At 25.8% G+C, this 20,257-nt stretch overlaps 1 protein-coding gene across 1 annotated transcript; it reads right to left on the reverse strand.

Moving 5' to 3' along the window:
* Nucleotides 1-1,028: 1,028 nt before the first annotated feature.
* On the reverse strand, nt 1,029-20,173 carry LOC126893625 (uncharacterized). The gene is made up of 14 exons (XM_050663999.1): nt 20,016-20,173; nt 19,777-19,952; nt 19,526-19,708; nt 16,617-16,833; nt 13,468-13,682; nt 13,199-13,384; nt 12,407-12,551; nt 6,890-7,060; nt 6,721-6,812; nt 4,087-4,480; nt 3,139-3,353; nt 2,888-3,073; nt 2,146-2,287; nt 1,029-1,460 (listed from the first exon to the last, which is right to left on the reverse strand). Exons 1-14 carry the CDS (start codon nt 20,020-20,022, stop codon nt 1,165-1,167), a joined length of 2,625 nt encoding a protein of 874 aa, XP_050519956.1. The 5' UTR covers nt 20,023-20,173; the 3' UTR covers nt 1,029-1,164.
* Nucleotides 20,174-20,257: the final 84 nt, after the last annotated feature.

The following is a 20,257-nucleotide window of genomic DNA, read 5'->3' on the forward strand; positions in this document are numbered from 1 at the left end:
TTTTTGTCTACAGAAATGTTGAGAATATGTGCATAGTTCTAAGATTTTTAATTATTTAATTTTTAATTTTGCACTTTAAAAAAAAAGTAAATTAAAAGATTTTCTTATAGTCTTGTGATTGGTATAACTAGAAATTTGATTATACTAAGGCTGAAGTCCCATCTATTTTGAGACCTATTTGTCGAATAAAGTTCTTGATATGAATGTTGACAAAAAAAATAGGAAATTTTTTAATTGATTTAAAAGTTATGTTATTAAGCTTTTTATTTATTGACGTGTGTGAAGAGAAACAAGTATCTTAAAGTGTAGCCAATCTTATAAGCGTAAATCTGGAAACCTAGGTTTTTAATCATTTCTTGATGCACAACTTTGATACTACGTAACTTCTGTGCTACAGAAGTTTCAGTGGTTGTTATGATGGTTGGAAACAGGTAAATTTTGTCTGCATCTTTTATTAATATTATGGTAAAAGAGTACTCATTTTACGTATTAAAAAACGGCCACATCATAATCACTTTATATATATATATAACTAGCAGAAATACCAAACTTCATTTTTATGTTACTTTTAATTGTTTTTAAGTTAACTTAACTTAAAATTAAAAGAGATAATTATTAATATTTTATGAATTTTAATAAATAATAAATATTCTTATACTTTCTTTAAATTTTTATAACTTTTTTTTTAATTTTTTAACTTATTAGTTATAATTTAAACCCTCAAACTATACGAACAGATAATATATAGTTTAATTTTAAGTATTATTAATTCAACGTCGAATTAAATCAATTATAATTATAACTATATGGTTCCGTCATTATGTTTGTGAATTAAATAAATTTACGATAATTAAAAAAAAAATAATTTTTTATTTAATAAAGTTAGAAAAATTAGAGAGTTAAAAAATCATGGAGTAGTTTTTTTTAATGAAACTATATAAAAAATATGTCTAAAAGATGTCACATATCATTTTTCGAAACTGAAAATATTAATTTGTATGAGAAAAAAATTATGCCAAATACATAAATACAAATAAAATAAAAAATCATTTATTTTTACTTTTTCTAAAATATAAAATGTTAAAAAAATAAGTAGTAGTCATGACATTTTTATAAAATTTTATAATGTTTACAATTATAAGATCATTAGATAAACACATTACGTTAATTTTTATAGTTAATGCTCTGATTATTTTTTGAATACGGTTGTTGATATTTCACACTACTTATAGGCTGAAAAGGTAAGTTATTTTTTATTGGCAACGATTGATTTTTTTTCTCTTGTATTAATGGAATATCTTGGAAACGTTTTGAAACATCGGATATTATTGAATTTACTTGACCACTAAATAAAATATTTCTTGTACTACGATTTACAATGAAAAACATAAAAGGTCTATTGAAATTTACAGCTACTGGAGGTAAATGAGGTTTACTGCTCAGTGGTACTGCTGAGGCCACTAAAAAAAAAAATAATAATAATATTAATCAAAGCACTTCTATTAAAGAAGAGATATTTCAAACGCATATTTAAATAGAATCCATGTCAGAATACACATAACTACTGTGTACCACATTACAATGCGTTCTTTATAAAATTACATCATATTCAAGACGAGAATCAAATGTTAAGTTTTGAAAAAAAATAAGAACACTAAAAATGTTAGCCTTCCAATGACAAAATCCTAAATAGAAGCTTATGCTTGTTTAGATAGAATATTTCAGCAGGACAACTTATACCAAAAACATTCTTTATAATAATTTTTTTGGTTTATTACTTATAATGTTGGTTAGACATGTTCGAAGGAGCGTAAGTCATTAAGCAATTCCCGTATACGCAATTGGAGTTATAAAGAATTTAAGTATTTCATGTAACGCCGTAATGCTAAATTTTTTTGTAGAATAATATCACAATTCCACCAAAATTTGATGGAGTGATATTAATAGGAATTGTAATCTGATATCGTTTGTAGGAGTAACTTTAATAATTTTCAAAAGCAAAATTAACAGAATATTTTTTTTTGTCTCGAGAGATCCTCTAATAAAAAAAAAACAAACATTCATAAAATATCCGCAAGCATATATTCAATTTGTATTTCAACTTGAAAGTAAAATGTGATTAAAATTAATATAGAATAATTTTACCTGTAGCTGCAGCTGCTCTAGCTCCTTTTTCATTAATTTCAATTACAGCCTTGTGTATTATATCAGTCACAAAAACTGGCTTTTCAGAATTTAATATAGCTGTTAAATTAGCTTTTTTTTCAAATAAAGTTGTTAGCCCCATCTATAAAATAATTTTTAATCATTTTTAAAGGTAAATTTATTTTTATGATCAATTTTGCGCATCAAATCATTAACAAATTAAAAAAAAAAATTAAATTAAAATAAGATAGTTTATAAAAGACTATTTCAACTCATATAACATATTTAATAAAATTAATTTTTATTAAGAAAGAGTACTAATATATATCCCGGAATTATTATTCGTGGTGCTTGGGTAAACAGTATCAAATGAAAATATTAATTTAACTATTAACAAAATAAGGTTTACGTATGATTATACCTATGGTAAAAGTCAATAACAAATTAAATCCAATAATGGGATCATCATAATAAACTCATTGAGAAATATTTATTAGCCTTTCCATATTTTTATTTTCAAATTATGATTTTTTTATGTTAGCTTACTAGAGAATTTGGAAAAATTAAAATGGTATATAATTATGTTATTAAGAAATAGATACACAGTAGGTTCCACGATGTTCTGACAAATCTATATACTTTACTTATAGCAAAATTGTCAGAACATCGTAGGATACCTATATATTTTCTCAGCTTAACATCGAAGTTATGAACTATAAACTATATTATTCATAATGCTTACTTTTTTTAAAGTAGATGATAATTTTGAATAGTAATTAACAGTAAAACGGGGTAACTGTAAATGTACTACTCGGCTATGAAGCATTGTTAATATTCTTGTCAAAGGATTATGCTGTAAATCTTTGGTTAATTGTAAAAGATTGTTATTTTCATCAGGCAATAATAGGAACATGGTAAAATTTTCGTCCTAAAATTTAAAAAATATTGATCAAATCACATAAATTTCAATAATTAACACATTTCAAACTCAACCTTAAAAGGTAATTCAATAGCCTGAGCTCCAATATCCGAAATTTCACTATATCTAATATTATTTTGTAATTTCATCATACTACATTCGGTACATAAATTAAGACTTGTATAAAAACATTGGTTATCAGTAGCGCTTTCATTGAACTGGTATAACCAGTCTCCTTTAAAGTACAATATATTTGCAAATAGTAGTTCAGTATCACCATTAAAGTCATCTAACAAAAAAAGTAAAAGATAAAAAGTATATCTAATATCTATTTTTGTAAATTTAACAATAGAATGATTTTTTTTTTTGCTTATATTTCAATTCTATATAAAATAATATTTTTTTAATTTAAATGAAAATGCACGACTTGTTTATTAGTTTTATAAGGTATAGGAACATCAAATCAATATAAGTAAAAAATAAAAAAATGATAATAATTAAATGGTTCATTTTTTAACAGTTCATATACTATATTCAGCAATCAATCTTAAGGCGTAATAAAACCATAACTATTTTTTTTCTTTTTTTTAACACGATCGGCATAACTGTAGGCCGCCTTGTAACTGCCGTTAGGCATTACTTCAAGGCGGCCATACCATAACCAACTAGAGTAACAACGTAAATCAACGGTCCTAATTTTCAAGTGCAGCTTATAGAAAAGCCACATCAAATGATTTAGTTAGAACAAGGCTTCATGAGTCGCTCAATAGTAATAACACACGGTAATTCCAAAAATGACCACGGAAAAAATAAATTAATAATTCATATTTAAAATATACACTTTTTTACGAAAATTATTGACATAATACCATAATTGAAAAAGGACTTAGATGTAAAATCTTCAGAGTTAAAAAGTAGTGAAATTATAATTTGTTTTTCGTTTAAAAGAAGTGGGATAATTTTTTTTATATATTTTCATTACTTGAAACTAGTATTAATTAAATTATATATTTATATCGCACCTTTAGTTATTACACTATTAATGAGACCTTTTGTAGCGTTAGCTATTTGATCATTTATGAAATGTATAGAATCATCAACAGCCGAAGGGTTAATTTCAACTATGTCTGCTTTATAAAGATCCGTAGCAATATCGTTGAAATAAACATGCAATACTTTTTTATTCTTGACAAATATTTTATTGACTGATAATATATCTAAATATGAGCTCATCATTGACAACTGATTTCTTTGAAGTAAATTATGCAGTGCTGACTGTTCTTTTGGTAACCTTAAAACATTATTAAGTTCTTTCAAAGAATCTCCTTGTGCTCCTTCCGAAAGTAACAATAATATTGATTTTACGCTGATAGAAGAAATGACAAAATTACCCATCAATTCATCAGAGCTTATTTCCTGTACAGTTAAATTTTTATTAAAATTTATAACTTATTCTCTAAATATAATTTATTAAATTTATATTGCTGTATTCATAACCAACAATAATTTATAACCTTATCTATAATATTATTAATTTACACCTAAGTATCAATCTTCAGATTTAATTAATTTAGGTGAATTAAGTAAAAATTTAATATTTTTATTAGTGATTGTAAATATCGAACAGTTGTCCACTATTCGAAATATTCGATAGTTACACAATATATTCGAATAGTTTTTAAAATATTTGATAGTTTATGCTAAAAATAAAATATTCGGTGGTATAAACACAATTCGAATAGTTAATCAAAAGTTTAAAATATTTGAAAATGCCCATCACTAATTTTTTTAGTTTCGATGCGAAGCTGAGAAGGTATTGGTTTTACTAAGATGTGTTTTTTTTTTTTATTTTTTGTGTCTGTTACCACTTTTTCTCAGCTCTCACCGAACGGATTTCTTTCAACGATACGTCAAAAGATCACAAATCGTATCTAGTCGAAGACATTACCCTTCAAAATTGAAAAAATTTCCCTCGTTCCCTATAAATGGGGGAAACCTCCAAAAAAATTACAAATTTAAAAATCGCTAATTTTCGAAATTTTTTCAATTTTTTTTACTAAAAACTGCCGTAACTTTTTCAAAAATGAACATATCAATATAATTTTTTTTTTTTATAGATGCGATGTCTTTACTTATCATTTGGTATATTTTTTATGTAAATTTGACCTTTTATCTGCCCATAGGGGGGGATTTAAAATGACAACTTTTTCACAAAAAATTAACTTTTACAACTTAACTTTTGAAAGTGTTCTGGAAGGTCTGACACTTTTATATATATATCTTAAATTAAAGCTAATATAATGTACTTAATTATGAAAAAAAAAAAATTTGACCTCTGGACTTGTCTTCGTGGTGAAAATGGCTAACGAATGCTATTTTTGTGTGAAATTTCTCGATTTTATATTTTACATTTTTTACTTTAAAAGGCTATAACTTTTTAAAAAATGAATGGATGAGTACAATTTTTTCACGAGAAGTAGTATTTATATAGATCTTTCATTCGATATACTTTTTTTTTAAATCAGACTATTTCCCTATATACGGGGGTGCTACAAATATAAAAAATGCATATAGAAAGTAGAACTTTTTCAACTTATCTTTTGAAAGTGTTCCGGAAGGTCTGACACAACTTTATAATGCTATAACTTATTGAAAAGTGTATGGTTCAACACAATTTTTTTATGAGAAATAATATTTTTTAATAATCTCTCTTTCATTGGACATACTTTATCTTAATCAGGATATTAATAAGGAACTTAGATATCAGATATCATTATATTTGATCCAACTATGCCATGTCACCACTGTGCCGCGACCCCCCTGTGCTGGGTTTTTTAAAATGCTATAACTTCTGAAATACTAGTAAAATAGTACTTTTTAATATTATTAATTGTATAATAATTTATTTTAAGTATTCGTTAATTATCTTCTTATTATAATTAAGTGTACTTAACAAAAATTTTAGATAGAACTAATCGAATATTTTTTGAAACCATTCGAATAGTTATTCAATAGTTTTTTAATACTATCGAATATTATTCGATAGTTTAAAATATTCGAAAATGCACATCACTAATTTTGATGTAAATAATTCTATTTTTGTCGAAAAATGAAAAGAGATATAACGCTAACTGAAATTATATAACAATTGAAATATAATAAAACAGCACATTTGAGACACAACATGATGGTAACCTGTCATAATAGATATCAGTATATATTGTTATTTGACAGTGATTAACATCACTATCATAAAACAATTCGATGTGAATATGATTAAAGAAAACGATTTTACTATTTTTTTTTTGAGAATGTATTTTTTACCAGAACTAAGTTTAACCCCTCTATTTAAGTATTTAAACAATACTTCTTGGAAAAAATGAATAAATTTTTCATACAAAAGAATAAAATTTTAATCAGAATTTTAATAAATTATAATTTAAAATATTAAAATTGTTTGTATTTTTTTTACAATAAATCAATTGATAATAATTAACTAAATACAGTATATAGAACTAGAGATGTATCACACATTGATGGCATCATGATACTAATAAGGTAATTATCAAAGTAGCACCAATTTAATATCAATGTTAAAATAAATCTATTTCGCGAAAAAAAAAATAACTAAAAGAGTTAGTTATTATTGTACTTACCTGAAATAACTCAGAATCAAAGTAATTGAATCGATGCAAATCTGCATTATTAGGCTCAGCACCGAATTTCAAATTTACATTTTCTGATGTCGCTAAAATAATATTTTTCTAAATAAAAATCTAAACAGTAAATTTAATTTGATTAAAAATAAGTCTAAATTTTTTCTACGTTTTGCAATAGGTATAGTAACGATTGGAGATCCTTTTGAAAGAGGATTCACTACTTGTCCAACGAAAACAACGGTATCTGCTTTTGTATCGTAAATCATAAATAAAAACGGCTTCGTCACTTGAAACTCAGCTTCAACGGATGAACCAAATCTGGTATCAAGTTCTACTTCTATAAATTCATACAATTATAAATAATACATGTTACCTATGTACAAAATAATAAAAATTGTAAATTTTTTTTTATACACATTAAATATATAGAATAATTTCAGGTTAGGTTGGGTATATCTCAAATATTTTTACAACGAAGGTACAAGATATGTGAACATAAATAAAGGGTTTGTTTGAATTTATATATACAGAGTGATTTTTTTTAATCATAACCACTCAATTATTTACAGAATAAATATAATTAAAATTTTTTTTTTTTTTGGTTATCTTTAGTTACAGATTATTTTTAAATTATTAATTATGTAATACTTTTTAAGTTTATACCTAATGCCTTGTAAGGGTGTCAACTTTGTTTTTTTAAATGGAAACACATATTTTGAATTTAATAAAATGTTTGAGTTTTTAATTTAACAGTAAATGGCATTTGAATTTTTAATATAACTTTATTCATTTATTAAATATAAACATTTAAAGTTTTAAATTTTTGAGTTAATATACATGTATAATACACAAGGGATTACAAATACAGGTAGCTAATATGTCTTTTATGACATTGCTGTCACAGTCACGGATTGTTCATTATCAATTAATATATTTTTTATATTGTCAGTTAGTGTATTTATGAACTCACAACAATGTGCCTTACCACCATTGATAATAACAATGCTGTGTACCTGCGAATATTGATTTCATAAAAAAATATCAAAATATAATAAAAAAAATCATCCTGTATCACATAAGAATATTTGTATGCTTTGAAATTAAAAAATTGCATTAATTCAACATTTATCGAAATGTTTTATAAGTTGAAAAAAAATTTTAATATATTTAAAATGAATATATAAAATCAGAAATTTTATTACAAAATTACCCTATATTTTTACTATGGCGGCCATGTTTTTTTTTTATACACGACCAGTATTACTGTGGACCGCCCTGGAACTGCCGTTAGGCATTACTTCAGGGCGACCTACACTGTTTATATAATTCACACCACCACGTAGTGAATCAGCCCGAAATCAATCAAGAGCTGATTCGCAACATGGTGTGACCCCCTCCCGTTAACCGGATCCCAGAGTGGGAACCGTTAGGGAGGATTGGCAAAATAGCTCACAAAACAAAAAAAAATAGAACCTAAAGCACCGGCCTAAACGCCTCAGTCGTAGCTGCTTTTGTCTCAAGGGTTTCGCTTCCTCCTTCTTTTTCAAGACGGATTCGGCCAACGCCTGGACGAGACTCCACGCCCATCGGATTCTCAACGTCAGGTTCACCCAACTCGGAATGCGGACCCAATTCGGGACTCCAAAGAGTCCCACTACTACTGGGTTCAAGTCTCGCACCGGAAAAGGGCGTGCAGAGCGCTGTCAGCTTTTCCCGGGCAGTGGTCGCACGTCGACGAGGCTGCTTTGCGAATAAGGTGTAAGAAATCGTTAAAGCAGCCGTGGCCGGACATCACTTGGGTGAGACAATATGTCATCTCACCGTGAGTCCGGTCCACTCGCCTGTCATCGTTTTCTTTGAGAGGCGAGTCCGCGCCACCGGTGCATGGTCATCCGCCTGAGCGCCAGCCGGTCATCAAGTTAAAGAGGCCTAATGGCGGCCATGTGCACATAGAAGATAAGTTGTAAAGAAAATTATTATTTTTTAATTCATAGTACATAACATAAATTTTAAGAACGCAAGAAAAATCGACATTTTTTCAATAGTTAATTTGAAAAAGTTCAATTTTTCAAAAATTGAAATTTTAAAACCTAAAATATCTAAAGAAAATTCAAAATATTTGGATTTGATTTATTCATTTTTAAAATGTTATGACAGTTTAAAGTCAAAAAATGTATAAATATAACAATTTTTACCGATTTTAAGAATTATAATTATTCTGGAGGTTTCCTTCATTTACGTTGATCAAAATAATTTTTTTCAAAATATATAGTGATGATAGGTTAAACTAGATATGAGAAAATTTATCTTATGGTTGAGCAAATTTGGTCTAGTAAATACTGAGAAAAAGTAAAGATTGACACAAAAATAAATAAAAAACATTATTATAAAATTAATATCTTCTGAGCTTGGCAACAAAACTAAAATAAATATATTGTCTACTTGGTTATTATTTTTGTGGACATCGTACGGTCAACGATAAATCAGTCATCTGTATTGTAGTTTCATTTATAAAAATGTCTTTACATCTAGTCTTCTCTATGTGTAAACGTCGCCCCCACAATCAAACAAAATATATTATATTTGTGTAAAAAATTCACTGCGTCCTGTGGGTGTTTATATTATGGACCTTCAGTAATAATTAGAGAGTGGATTACTCTCCATATATATAGATTTCTACCAGACACCTTCTCTCATAAGTACTGCACATATTATAAAAGACGTAAAAACCTCTCCAGTTTCATGAAATAAAATCTAACTCTTAATACATACGCAACGAGACATGATCGAAATACACACTGTCTTGGACTATTTTTTGCTGTTGGAATTCAATCCTAAGAAATCTCCATAAAACACCCCAGTGACACCGATTTCAAAGTTCCACTAGGGCAGCTAGCCAACCTTCAAAAGGTTGGTCGAAGTTTGCAATTTAAATCAACCATTATAATTAATTAAAATATCAATAATTCAGTATAAATGTAAAATATAAAATCGAGAATTTCAACACAAAAATAGCATACGATAGCCATTTATACTTAAAGACAAAATAAAGTCCGAAATTTGTTTTTTCCATAATAAAGTATATTACATTATAGCTTTAATTTAAGATATATATAAAATTATCAGTATTTCCGGAACACTATCAAAAGTTAATTTTTTGTGAAAAAGTTGTCATTTTGAATCCATTTTAGATTCAAAATGGTAAAGGGTCAGATTTATAAAAAAAATATATCATATGTTAGGTAAAAACATCATGCATCTATAAAATAATGTTATATTAAATGGGTCATTTCTCAAAAAGTTACAGCAGTTTTAAGTAAAAAAATTGAAAAAATTTCTAAAATTAGCGAATTTTAAATTTGTAATTTTTTTTGGAGATTTTCCCTATTTATGGAGAACGAGGGAAATTTTTACTATTTTTGAGGGTAATGTCTTCGACTAGATACGATTTGTGATATTTTGAAGAATCGGTTTGGTGAGAAAAATTGGTAACAGATAAAAAAAAAAAAAAAAAAATATCATAATAAAACCAATACCTTCTCAGCTTCGCATCGAAGCTAAAAGGTAAACTTCACTTTGTAAAATATATTTAACTGTTAGGTTTGGTTTAATATATATTTATATATATTTATAAATATATATATTTCAGGTTTGATGCGAAGATGAAAGGTATTGATTTTATCATAGTATTATTTTTATTTCTATCCATGAAAATTCTCATCACTCGCTGGACTGATTTTGTTAGTTTACACATCAAAATAATCTAATTTTAATCTAATATTATCGTTAACTTATCGTTCACCAAAAATAGCATCGTTACCAAAAATAGAAAAAACCCTCAAATTTAAAATTTATAAAAATAAAAACCCAGCAGCACAGGGGTTTCGCGGCATAGTACTGACGTGGCATAGTTAAATAGACAAAATAAAGTCCGAACTTTTAATTCTCTTTAAAAAAAAAAAGTATATCGAATGAAAGATGTATATAAATACTACTTCTCGTGAAAAAAATGTATTGATCCATACATTTTTTTAAAAGTTATAGCCTTTTAAAGTAAAAAATGTAAAATATAAAATCGAGAAATTTCACACAAAAATAGCATTCGTTAGCCATTTTCACCACGAAGACAAGTCCAGAGGTCAAATTTTTTTTTTTTTCATAATTAAGTACATTATATTAGCTTTAATTTAAGATATATATATAAAAGTGTCAGACCTTCCAGAACACTTTCAAAAGTTAAGTTGTAAAAGTTAATTTTTTGTGAAAAAGTTGTCATTTTGAATCAATTTTGGTACAAACCTTAATATGTCGTTCTAATAAAGATGTAAAAAATCCCCATTAATATTGAGTGTGCTTATCAGGTTATTTAAGGTCAAATGTTACAAAAACAACATTTTGGTAAATATATTGCTTTATAATAGTCATAAAAAAAAAGGTTTCAAAATAAATTATTAAAAAAATAATTTCATCATATTTTCTTGACATTTACTGTTATATCGATATAAGGCCTTCAAAAAGTATATAGTTTATGAAAGAAGTGAGTTTTTTGTTAAAAATAAATGGTTTTCAAGCAAATGACTTGCTTCAGACTAGTAAATAATTGTAGTTCTATTATGTGGATCTCAGGCATTGTGGTATTTATAAAGATTTTTGTAATGCTTTTATTTTTCGGAGGGAATAGGGAGGAATATTAAGAATTTTGATGGATTATAAACGTTGTTTTATATTTTTATAAGATACTTAGGTTACTTTTATACTTGTGTACTTTTGTGAGTAATTATTTATTGTTGTATAATCAATCATTTTATTTTTAACCCCTATGATAAAAATAAATGTATGGTAAAGATGTATTTTGAATGGTAGTTAAAAAAAATCAATGTATATCTCCTCCTAAGACAAAACCCTGAGAGAACATTAGTAACACTGTAGCGTTATAACGCGTAGTGGTTCATATAACTATACCAAATTATCATAAAATAGGGACAAAGCTTATAATTAAATGAGTTAATTTTAAATTATTATGATATTGAATAAATAAAGAATATCAAATTTTCAATAAAACATTAATTTTAGATTTTTTACCACAGTCGGAACATATGCTGATGATACTGCCTTATTATCAGTTTCTTCGGACAGCACTATTGCGTCACAACAAATACAAACTCACCTAAACACTCTTTCTCAATGGTTCATCAACTGGAAAATAAAAATCAATGAATCGAAATCTTCTTTTGTCACTTTCTCGCTCAGACCCCATAACTGCCCAGCTGTATCTATCAACAACATTATCATTCCACACTCGAATGAAGTTAAATACCTTGGCCTTACTTTTGACAGGCGCCTAACCTGGTCTCTTCATCTTAAAGACAAACGAAAGAAACTTAATTCTAGACTCCATCTCTTAAGGCCACTCCTACGTTCCAACTTAACCACTTCCACCAAAATCATTTTGTATAAAACTCTTCTACAACCAATTTGGACATATGGTATTGTAATCTGGGGCTCTACCAAGACCTCAAATAAAAGAACTATTCAAGCTTTTCAAAACATCTGTCAACGATTAATTACTGGTGNAATTAAAAAAAAAAAAAAAAAAAAAAAAGATTTTTTACGTTGTCAATTTTTTAGGTTAAAAACAAATATATCCTATGAAATGTTAATAATAAAAAAAATAATGGTTTACCTGTCGCAGCATATGCTGTGCTTCCTTGTTCATTAATATCCAAACCGGCTTTTTGAATTACGTTAGATACAATGAGACTACCTAAACGCCCTGTTCCAATGTTTGTCAAATTAGCTTTTGACCCAAACATATCAGTTATTCCTAACTTTAATAAAAAAAAAAAAAAAAATGTTTTGTTAGTATTATTCATTTATTTTTAATAAATAAAATAAATTTTTATTGTAAATGATATGCGATTTATTTAATATATGATTCGTTTTTCTTATCCATTATTATTAAATGAATTAACACGATGCTATTCCCAATTTGTCTGAAAATAAGTTAAGGCAATATCATTTATAAATAAAAACTATTAATCAGTTTTATCTAAAGTAATATAAACATAATTAGTCACATTTAATAGTCTTTCCATCAAAGGACGAGTTAAATAATTATAAACAATTATTATTTAATACAAATTGGTTTAGAAATTGTGTATTTGTTTCCGTCATTCACTTTTTATTGAAGTTATACACGAAAATATTTGAAAAACATCTTGGGATTAAGGTCGTGAAGGTTCTTTGAAAAATTGTTTAGTTGAAAATTTTTTTCTTTTTTGTCTGAATTTAATATTACTGATTCTAAATTATAATTTTTATTACCTCATAAAAATTATTAATTTATTAACTAATAATTATTAATTTTTCCATCTTCTTGAACACACTTAAATTTAAATTAATATTTATTTGATGTTTTTAGACGACAAATGAAGGAATTCACCGGTTTTAATTATATATTACATATTGACTTTACTTTTTGTAAAACAGGTCCAAGAATAGATGTGTACGCAAACGTAAATTTAGGTAAAACAACTTTGGCATTCACTGATTTCATAGATTTAATTGCATTTGTTAAAATGTTTGGATTTATTTTACTAACTAAATCTGACAGTCCATCTGCTGAATCTGGCAATATAATATACATTGCAAATTTATCACCCTAAAACAAGTATATAATTAATATTTATTTATAATAATGCACTTAAATTTTAAATAAATAAACGTTTATTTTTTATTTCTTACTACGTATGGTAAACATATCATTCGAGAATTTAAGGTCGGTAAAGATGAAAGTGAAAAATAATTATAAGTTGTCATCAACGGAACTTCAACAGTAGTTTTGGAATTCAAATTAAAAGTTCCCACTTTAGTGAGATCTTTTATAAAAGGATTTGTCCAAAATCCTTGAAAATATATAGCGTTCAGCAATATAAGAGCTGTATTTTCATTTGTTTGGTCTAAAAAAAACGTCAATTAGGAAACTTCTATAAAAGCAGAAGTCAATAAGTTTTAAATTTAAAAAAAATCAGCGCAAAAAACATAATAATAATTGAATTTTTTGAATTTTCAAGAAATATTTATTTATTTTCAATCGATATTAATATATAGAATTTTAAAATATAAAATTCATAATTAGGGATATATACTTAAATAAAAATTGATTTGGATATGCAATACACTTTGATAATGTGAATTTCTTAAACTTTAAGGGATTATTATGTGTAAGACTTAATACAAAGTGATCCTTAACTGAGTACACATATTCCTTTGAGTTATACTTACCAGTGCTACATACCATCTCAACGTATTAAAATGCATTTAACTCAATAAGTACTTATCCTAAAATTGTATGCAAAAAAAATTTAAAATAATTACTATTTCAAAATTTTTATGAGAGACAAATAAAAAATATTTTTTTCAACGACATAGTCCAAACTGTAAAAATATTTAAAACAAAAATATTAATATAAATAGTAAGTTAATTGATTTATCAAAACATTGTGGGCCACACTGTTTGTAACAAATTTATAGTAACCCATTCATCATAGAGAGGAGCTATATTTATTTTAAATACATTCGTTAGATTTGGGAACGAATCAGATTACGACTGTGCAATATAAAAATAATAATAATATTTGGTTTTATAACACTGTTCAACGAATAATTTTCATCAGAATTAAAAATACAATTTTCTAAGACAATTTTTCATGCCAATTTCAAATTATAATTTTTAATTGACTTATGTTTAAATCTCGGAATATTTTCAGAATATGTTCAAAATTTAAGTTGAAAGATTAACATTTAATACAATAGTAGCTATTTTGAATGTCCCTTTGTGGGCAGGTTAATATTCAGATTATCGAAAAAAATATATACCTAATTAAAAAGAAAAACCTCTAGTATACGAAAAAATTGTTTTAACTCATTAACTTTAAAAAAAGTTATGATAGTTTAAAGTAAAAGAAGTTTAAAAAAAAATTTCGAAATTTACCGTTTTATAAAATCGTAATTTTTTGGAGTATTTTTTCCATTTACGGGGAGTAAAAAAAAATTAGTATAAGTTTTAAGGGTAATGTCTCCAACTAGGTAGATACATTTTGATATATCATTGAAAAAAATCGGTCCAGTGAGAACTCATGGTAATAAACAATACAAAAACGCATCATAGTAAAATTACCTCCTCAGGTGAAAATATTATAAGTGATTGTATAAATTACAATTACTTATGATATACATTTATATCAATTACTTCAAAATACAATATTGGAAAAGTAAATGAGAAAACTCTTTTTGTAGCGAAACTCTAAGAATTCCCTATATTTTTTGTTATTTAACAGTCATTGTTTTATATTTACTCATAATGTACAATGTCAATATTTTTTTAATGTTTATAAGAATATCTATTTGTTGGTTAAAGTTTAATAATGTAAGTTAGACCAAAACAAGTTTTTCGAAAATTCAACTTTAATTTTTTTTTAAATAATACTCAAACAAAACTTAAAATATGCAAAAATTGGTTTAACTTAATGCAACAGTCTCGATTTTACATAACTCTTATTAAACATCAATAAAATAATTTTAGGAGAGTTAAAAAAAAAAATTTTTTAGTGTTTTATTGTGTAAGTATTGCATAATTAATAATTATCTCAAAAACTATAAACAATGTAAAAAAAATTGTAGTCAGATTCAGAATCAACATCAAAATTACTTAAAGAATTCATATCAAAATTTTATAAAAAAAAAAATGAAAGCTGATGTGTTGTTGGATTTTATTTTAACCTAATTTTTTGGTTATTTATTAATAATATAAAGATTAATTGAAGTATGAATATTTCAATTATAACATTTCTTTTATCATCAAGAATTGTCTAGAAATGTTCACTATGATTTATAATGAAATATTTTATTATGATGTAAATATAAAAAATATAGTAATTTTAACGAAATGTTGAGCATTTCTCATAAATTAACTCTTAATAGTAATTATACAATTTCCTTGGCACATATCAATCTAAACAATATCATTTTTAGATCTTCATATAATTTTTTATTAAATATTATCATATTCAAACTTTCAATTTGAGCTAAAACATAGTAATGACAAAAATGAATTTTAAGTACTAAAAAAATATGATTTTAGGATTGAAATTTTGGACTGATTATTATTAGCATAACATTAATAAACAAAATCAATAATAATAAAAATAGAAAATATTAATTTAAATTTATTACTTTATTTTGTTTTTGTAATTACTCGTTTAGTAAAAACGATAAGAAGATATTTAATTGCATATTTGACGTATAACTTTGTCTCTGAGGATTAAAAAGTTTCATTTTATAGAAGAGTGTAATTTTTTTAACGATTTTATTTTTGGATCCGCAGCAATTAATATGTTCAATAGCTCAACCTCGAAATTTGACAACAATTTAATGTGTTAATTACGATGTGCGATGTTAATGTGTTAAATTTTTGAATCACTATCCAAATCAACCAATGTATATTTAAATGTGGGCATTTTTTCTCAGCGATAAGAAAAATAAATCAAATATAAATAAATTGTCAAAACTACTATTGTGAGGTAAAATAGACTACTAGATTTAACTGCATAAAGAAAAATATTTGTTATATTAAATAATTAAAATGTTTAATATATTATAAAAATACCACAAAATTACCAAATTTCATCTTTACCCCATTTTTACCCATTCCAGATAAAATGACCACAATTTGATATAATAACCAAACAATCGACTACACTGATCACGACCATAAAATTCAAACTCGACTAGATTCCTCATAATAATCAATAATATTCAACATTATTTCTCGGAATAATGTCATATAATATAATATACCATTAATAATAATAAGTAATAAAACATAAATTAACCTTCTGTCAAGAGTTCCTGTATGTGTCCGTGAGTTACGTTGTTTGCCCATTCATTAATAGATTTAACTGCGTTAAGTGGTTTGCTGAAATCAACAGTCTCAAAAGACGAATTATACCATGTACTAAGAATTTCATTGTACTCTTTTTTTGTTTTAGCTGTTATATCCAAAAACAATTTTGTACCAATATCCAAAACATAATCATTTGTGTCATAACTCTAAACACATATATTTGAAACATCAACAAAAATTTTTAAATAGTTAAAAAAAACAAACCAAGAAAATATACATTTATAAACTTAAAATTCAATCTTTTTGAAGTCCATTAAAAACACGTTAGGGTATCCCTCCATCTTAACAGTGTTCATTAAATAATATTTAATATTAAAAGTAAATAAAAACTTTAAAACCTTAAAGTAAATTATATTTAATCTATTAACATTTCTTTAACAAAAAAAATTAATTGACATCATTAAACTTTAAATTAACATAAAGTACAATTACTAATGATGAGATAATTGTTAACAAAAGTGAAGTAGTAATAAAAAGAATATTGAATACAAACAAAATAATGAATATGAAATGTCTTTATCTCAATCGAAGCCAGGGGAAATATGGTGTACGATCAAGGCGCCATCCTTTTTTTATGGTTTTGGGGTCCCACACAAAAAAAGGTCATTTGATTGAATGTTAATTATGTTTGAGGCTGGAACTAATTAAATTAAATTAATTATTAAAAATTAATTTTTCATTGATACATGTATATGACAAAAAAAAAAACATGATATAAATATAATATCAATTAGAGCTATACGTTTTGGCGGATTAGGGGCTATACTCTTCCAAAAATAAAATTATCCTCCAAAATTCAGAAAAACTATATAAAACCGGTTAAAATAAATGGTTGGGTTGGATATGCGATACGCGAGGTATATAAATTTACAAATAAAAAATTCTGTAATTATATTTAGCCTTTAAAAATTAGGGTGAATTTCCAGCCACCATCCTCTCAACTATCTATAAATACCTAGTGGCTCTTGCGATAAAAACACTAAATTGAAGCCCCTGTCCAAATAATTTATAATTGATTACCTATAAATTTAAAATTATATTTTAATTAGGTCACTATATCGACATTAGGGCGTATGATGATCTAAATGTCTACTTGAGGTGTCAATAATTATAAACTAAAATAAACACTCTTTTTATCTAAATTCTATATTTTCCTATGCATTTTATTTTAGATTTATAAATCTATTTAACTCTACCATCACTTCTTACCGCCTAAAATATTATCAACTAAATCCATAAATTTGTTTGATATAATCGTTAATAAAATATACATTATATATTAGAAGAATAAATTTAAAAAATGACGTATCGATAATAACTTTTGACCCAAAATTTCTAAAGCTATGAATGTGGCAGGAAAGAAATGGGGGACTGAAAAATGTCTGATTACAGTGACGTATTTAAGTGTTAGGGCTTATCACATCCTTCTTGAACAGATGCATTTTATTAGATGACGTGAAAAAAAAGAATCATATCATACAAATAATGATAAAAATTGAAGCAAGTGCATTGGGTACCTTTGCTCATCCGACGACCATTGTGACTAAAGTTTTTAAATATCGCTATTGTGTATTATTAGGTATGCTATTAATAAACAGTACAAAATATACAGAAAAGCATAATCAAGGAGGAAAATAGGGTTAAAACGTTCAGAGTGAAAATTATAGATCCATTAGATATTACAATTGAAGGGGATAAAAATATTTTTTTACGTATAACCTACTTAAACAAGTCACTAAGGAAGGTTTATTTAACATGATTTACCTGTTTATTATTTATTTATTATATATTTTAATTATTGCTGCAGTGTATTTTATTTAGAATATTTTTCTAACATGATCAGTTTCCACTTCTTAATTTTTGGTTCAAAACGAATAATGATTTTTATTATTTCTTTAATTTACTTGATGTATTTGTAACCGGCGGTTCAGGCCAGTATCAGTCAAATAGGAAAAGATGAAAAACCTTAATAATAAAATCATCATGGAAGCTGTACCCTCATACTACGAAACTTATATACTACTACATCAAAATATTTTTGACTATTAGATATGTATCAATGGTTTTCTTCTTATTATTGGCCTATTACAGGATTTAATTTTAAAATAGCACCTGGATAAATCTACTAACATATAAATAACAACCAAAACTTAAAATTTTACCTTCTAAATTTGTAGGATTAAAATTTTTTTCATACTAGTTATAACTAATAGGGAAAAATTATTGAGTATAAATGTTCAATAACTTTTATGATCTAATTAAGTCACCAAAAATTTAAAATATAATATATATAATGAAAATTGTACAAAAGTGTCAAAAAAGGCAAGTCAATGGGCGGGGAATCTCAAACACTAATTTCATCCCATTCAACTGCCACTCATTAACCCCCAAAAAACACCTATCAATATATTTCTAGGATTAAGTTACAAACAAAAACAAAGTCTTCAAATAATTAAAACTAAACTTTGCTTTCCGATCAAACTATATTCCCCCCACCAAGAAATCTTGCTACGCCACTACTAGTATGGCATAGAAAAAATAAAACATGATTTATTTAAATATTCCGGTTATAGATACAACTACCTTGAACTTACAATATGAAATGTTTGATAATATTTCAACAGGCTTTAATGATAATTACACTCATTCATTTAAAAAACATAATTTGAAAATAATAATGGTATAATTATAATTCAGAGTAACCTACAAATATAATCATTATGTGAAGCTTACTTAGTGTAAAATTTTTCAAAATAAAAAATTTCCATAAATTAGGCTATTAAGGTCAAATATAAACTTAAACATTTTTAAATTATCGAATCAACTACAAACTATTACTTGTAAAGACTGCAATTTCTTAGAAAACTTTTTCCTGATTGTTTCTTTATCTCCGTAAAACCCAACTATTCGGTCAATTTGTTTGGCAGTATCCCCAAGTGCTCCTTCATATATCATTAATAACACTAACTTAACACTTATTGAGGACAACACGGCATTACTATTTTCGATATCATACAAGGCCTAGTTAAATTTAATATATTAAAAAAAAACTAAATTTTTGTAGTTAGTGCAAAGGAATAACACAATACTTTGCATAATTTCCAATCAAATACATGAAAGTCGGGTACATTATTTTCGATTGCTGCAGGTTGAGATGATTGCGTAATTCCAAGACTATTATTTTTAGAATTAATCTTTGCTGCATAAATATTAGCAAATAAACATTGCGTAAAACAGTAAACAATTAGAAATAATGAAAAGTTATCTAAAATTTAACAAAAACCATTAATTATTCACAAATAAATCCTATTAGATTTTTTTCACTTGCCTCTCATTTCGATATTTTTAACAAATCATTTGATTCAACACAAAACAACTTAACGATGGCAAAAAAAAAAACAAAAAAAATAAACAATAACGGAGAATTCTTATAGTAACCGGTTAGCCGACACTCGTCATTGAATACTGTGAAGAACAACTGCTTGGTATAACGTTGACGTATTCGGAAGAAAACAAGTTTTACATTTTACTCCCACCAACAATGTATTTTCGTAAAATTGTTAATCTAGT

This window comes from Daktulosphaira vitifoliae, unplaced genomic scaffold (genome assembly GCF_025091365.1).
Source record: "Daktulosphaira vitifoliae isolate Bord-2020 unplaced genomic scaffold, ASM2509136v1 Scaffold_1, whole genome shotgun sequence".
Classification (NCBI taxonomy): Eukaryota; Metazoa; Arthropoda; class Insecta; order Hemiptera; family Phylloxeridae; genus Daktulosphaira; species Daktulosphaira vitifoliae.